General features: G+C 34.3%; 1 protein-coding gene across 1 annotated transcript; it reads right to left on the bottom strand.

Moving 5' to 3' along the window:
- Positions 1-2,263: 2,263 nt before the first annotated feature.
- LOC110682359 (transcription factor MYB44-like) lies at positions 2,264-4,069 on the bottom strand. Its single transcript, XM_021858691.1, has one exon. It carries the CDS (start codon positions 3,721-3,723, stop codon positions 2,779-2,781), a length of 945 nt encoding a protein of 314 aa, XP_021714383.1. The 5' UTR covers positions 3,724-4,069; the 3' UTR covers positions 2,264-2,778.
- Between the last annotated feature and the right edge of the window lie 671 nt (positions 4,070-4,740).

The following is a 4,740-nucleotide window of genomic DNA, read 5'->3' as shown; positions in this document are numbered from 1 at the left end:
TTTTCTGTATGCTTCTAGTTTCTGAATGTTTTTTTTTTCTGTAATATAAGTTGCATCAACGCCCATCTGGCAAGGTCGTAGACATGTAGTTTTCATATGTTGTACATTTGTTCCATAATTTGTTTACGTAGTACTGTTTTCAGTTTTACCACAGATGAATATTTACTGTTTGAGTGTCACCACGGTAGATAAACAAAGATATATGTAATACTCCGTAATTATGATGAATGATTCTGGTATCAAGCAGTTGATGACAGTAGGTCTGAAAATAGAACGCGCATATTCCATTGATATTCATTATTCAACTGCTAAATACGTCATGTTGTTTTTATTGGGAGTTGAAAGGTTAACATCAAAAGACAGTGATAGGTTTGTGTTGGTGTGGTTAGTCTTAATGGGGTTTTGGCCGTTTACCTAGTCGTGTTCGTCTTAATGTCAACATCAAAATGTGTATGTTGTTTAAATTGAAAAATATTTATATGTCATACTATGGGGAGGATGTTAGTTGTGCTTGTGCATTTAATGCGGCCTTTCTTTCCAAAGTCTAACTTTTCTTCAATTTTGTGTTGTTTGTTTGGTAGACCTTGCATCTGGTGCGCCCTTAATTCTATGTATGAGCTTACTAGCATATCTTTTGTGTGGTTATCCTGTAACGATATTATCTTGTGTTATAACTTCTGTACATCTAACAAGTACAACTCTTTGACTCTTTCTAATGCGAGTATTAACTATTTTATCCGCTTCATCCAAATCTCTATAGGCTACAAATCTCTATATTATTGCTTATTTTGTTAGATTTGTTTCGATATAAAATTTTTCAAGGAATGGAAGAAGTGATGCTACTTTAACTGCACGTCATTGGTTATTATCAGTACGCTAAATTGGTGGTTATCGATATGTTGATAATATCACAATTAATTTGTCTATTTGATTACCAATTTTATTTTTATATGATGAAGTCATTACCAATGTTTGTGAGATGTAGGGGTGGTGGATTATTGGTCCAAGATAATACCATTCTTGATCTCTCCCCACAACCCCCAAATTGTAATTAAATTGTTCCTGTCGTTACATAAATTAAACATTGTACTCCGTAATCGTTATAAATTGTGATGTGCATTCATAATTTTAATTTATTGTTGAGGCGTTGATTATTACAAAATAAGGAGTATAATGACAGAGAGAGTATCATATTGATTTAGAGTAATATATTATATATAAAAATAATGCTTTCGAGTATACTAAATAATACATACAGCTTTACGAGTTAACGTTTAACTAAGTAACCTTACTCGCATTTAAATAATGATCTTTAAAAACGATCTTATCTCTCTTTCTTTGTTGAATGTATCTAAACATAGGAATATGGGATCATAATCTCATGAAGTCGTAAATTCTATTAAACTCTCATCTCTCCTGCAACGCAATGTATTTTGTCTTGATCTTAAGTCATCTTTTTAAAGTATTCAAATTTTCAAAGCCACATCACTATCAAATATTGCTGTTTTTTGGTTGTCATACACTTCGATATTTTTTTAATTTTCTTTTCTTTCAATTTTTCAATAGCCACAAAGTGCTTCCCGCTTGTAGTATAATGCAAAGTGGTTATGCTCTAATTTCTTCTTTCGGAGATATTGCTTTCAGATTAGATCATCTCCCATATTATAAGTGTAATCCAACTGTAAGTCTGTAATGTTGATTAATACGACAGATTATATTTAATATTCCCTCCCTTCTTTATAAATAGTCATTTATAGTGTTATTATCATAACATGTCGTCATATCTAAAGCAAATAATGATTTATGATTAAAATCTCTGATATAGTGCCAATTAATAAAAGTAATAGACAATATACGACTATTAATTTTAAAATTTTAAAGTCAATTACTCCGTAGTTTTTAATACGAAGTACCGAGTACATAATAGTGTTATTATATTGTTAGTACTTTTAAAAGATCTCAAAATTTCAAAATGGTGCTTATCTTAAAAGTAGTTTCCCTAACAAAATTAAACATTTCCAACGTTGAAAATTGGTCACATAACATTTGTCCTTTGCGAAGATAAAGATCAATCATTCTAACAAGTTGTAGTAGGGCAGTTGAAAACCAATGCAACGAATTTTGCATGCACATAATAATTTCAGTTATTACTCCGTACTAGTACTATTTATTTATCATAATTATGAATTATTTATATTGATTGAAGATTCTATTTCAGATATTTTTGTTACGTAATTAAAAAAAAATGTGAAATTTTAGACAGTTGTTGAACCGAACTTTATAAACAAATACGTTTACAACTCATATTGTTGTTAAAAAAATAAAAAAAATTAATCCAACTCAGTGATTACCGTTTGTAATTTTTTTTCTAATCTCTTTCTGATTACCTCGACTAAACTTCTACGTAAAAAAACATTTTATCGGTCCATTTTTTTCACATTTAATTATTTTTAATAATTTAATTAAATTAAACCTAGACAATGAAATTTAGAACAAATCAACAAGAAAATGTAAAACTCTTTTTTTCATTTTCATTTTTTTTTTTTTTTGGCCTGCTTTGGTTTTAAACTTTGAACCAAAACTTTATCATCTTCATCTTCTTCATCTCCTCTTCGCTAATCTTCAACCACATTCTTCTGTACACTAATCTCAAAATTATTTCTCTACAACATTTTTTTCCCGAGGAGAAACAGATAGAATTCATCAGCAGTATTTTCTCTCTCTAAAATTCTTCATCTTCTTCTTCAAATTCTTCATCAACGAATTGAATTTTTTTTACTACTCAATTTTTCCGATTCCAATTCTACTCATCGCAGCTCTCATCACTCCATCAGCCGCTTGCGAACAAAATCCGCCATGATTGAATCCTCCGATTCCATTGTTGCTCATCTCTACACCTTCCATATATGTCCTCACTTCCTTCTTAATCATCTCCTGCATCACAGCCAAAAACTCTTGACTGAAAGCCGGAGGTGGCGGCGGAAACATCACCGGTGAACTCGTCGGAAAAACCTGGATCGGAGAACCTCCGTTCATCGGTTCATGATCTGAGTTAGAAACCTCACAAGAATCCGATCCAGGAAGCGACAGACTCAGATCGGTCGCCGGAGAAAGCACCGGAGGCGGTGGAATGTTCACCGGACCAGGAATCGGAACCGGTCGGAAAACATGCGAACCAGAATCACTGGCATCGGATGATCCAGGACTTCCTGGATTATTATTATTATTATTATTGTACAAGCTTAAACCAGAAACGTTTCTGAGAATAACATAAGCACCTTCACTCATAGCTCGCTTCAACGGCGGCGGAAAATCGCCGGGAAAATCATCCGGCGCCGAGGAAACCATAGCAGAGCACTTCCTCTTCAAAGTAGAATTCCAGTGGTTTTTGATAGCGTTATCAGTTCTACCACTGAGAAGCCTAGCAATGGTGGCCCACTTGTTACCGAACCTAGCGTGGGCTCGGATAATAGTATCATCTTCCTCCGGTGTAAAAGCCCGGTGCTCCACTTGCGGAGATAGCTGATTACACCACCTTAATCTGCACGACTTTCCGGACCGACCCGGAATTGATTTACTAATCAAAGTCCAGTTCCTTGGGCCGTGCTTTTGGACCAGCCTTGTTAAGGCATCGTCTTCTTCCGGGCTCCAAGGCCCTTTTATCCGGTCCACTTCTTTCCTGTTCATTTTATTGCTATTCTCGCTACTACTACAGGTATTCATCTATCTCTGAATTACTCTCCTTTTTTGTTTGTTTCAACTTTGAATGAATTCGTTTTGTTTTTGTTTATTTTGTTGTTGATAATTTAATTTAGTTTGAGGTGGGGGTAATAAAAGGTTATACAGTTGGTTACAAATATATACAGGGAGGGAGGAGAAAGAAAGATTTAGAGGAGAGGAGAGAGAATGGAACGGAGAGAAGAGGGGAAGGAGAGTAGATTTATAGTGATAACTGAAAGGAGAGGGGAAGAAGGAAGGGTGACAGGTTAAGCCGGTAAAGAGGAGAGAGAAAGTGGAGAGTGGGGGAAGGCTAATCACCGCTTTCTAGCAAGTAAGCGGTTAGTTGGTTGGAGGGTAGGGACTTGACGGAGGGACTTTGGAAAACAGCTGTAAATTTAGACACGCGTCAATTTATTTTGCGCTGATTTGTATAACACCCACGCTTTTTCTTTTTTTTTTTGGTAACTTTGAAATTTTTGAGTGTTGTTGTGTTTTAAAAGAGAGCCACTTCACTCTGCAGCATCATCATTGTTCCTATACGCCACGTAACTTGGAGCCTTTCAATTTTTTAATTTTGATTGTTATGCCTACATTTTAAACCAATTGAACTACGCTCCTCGTTATTACCATACCTCCCTAACCCCTACGCCTATTTTCTTCATTATTCAACTAATTTTTCCTTTTTTTAAATGAAAATTAATGGAGTTGTTGAATGTCTAACGTTTGAATTATGTACTTCCACAAACTTCTTCACTTTATATATCAACATTAATAATGAAAAAAAATGAATAAATGAGAGAAAGTTAGAGTGTAATCATATAATCTTTGTAGTTTTTATTCGACAAAAACAAGTAAGAAGTTTTTTTGGTGTTTAGAGAGTCATAATGATGGGGTGAGAATCAATTCCGATAATCTTCTGAAACCGGAATGGATGTTCTAATCACTTGAGTTATTCCTCATTTTCATAAAAGTGAGAATTTCATGGACAATTGCTTTCTATAACGACGTCAAGTTGGTGTC

The sequence above is a fragment of the Chenopodium quinoa genome, unplaced genomic scaffold, assembly GCF_001683475.1.
Source record: "Chenopodium quinoa cultivar QQ74 unplaced genomic scaffold, ASM168347v1, whole genome shotgun sequence".
Lineage (NCBI taxonomy): Eukaryota > Viridiplantae > Streptophyta > Magnoliopsida > Caryophyllales > Amaranthaceae > Chenopodium > Chenopodium quinoa.
This window is presented reverse-complemented; position numbering and strand designations above follow the sequence as displayed.

Bases quoted from the DNA above. Each gene is read 5' to 3' on its own strand.
- LOC110682359 (XM_021858691.1), bottom strand. From the start codon at position 3,723: ATGAATACCTGTAGTAGTAGCGAGAATAGCAATAAAATGAACAGGAAA.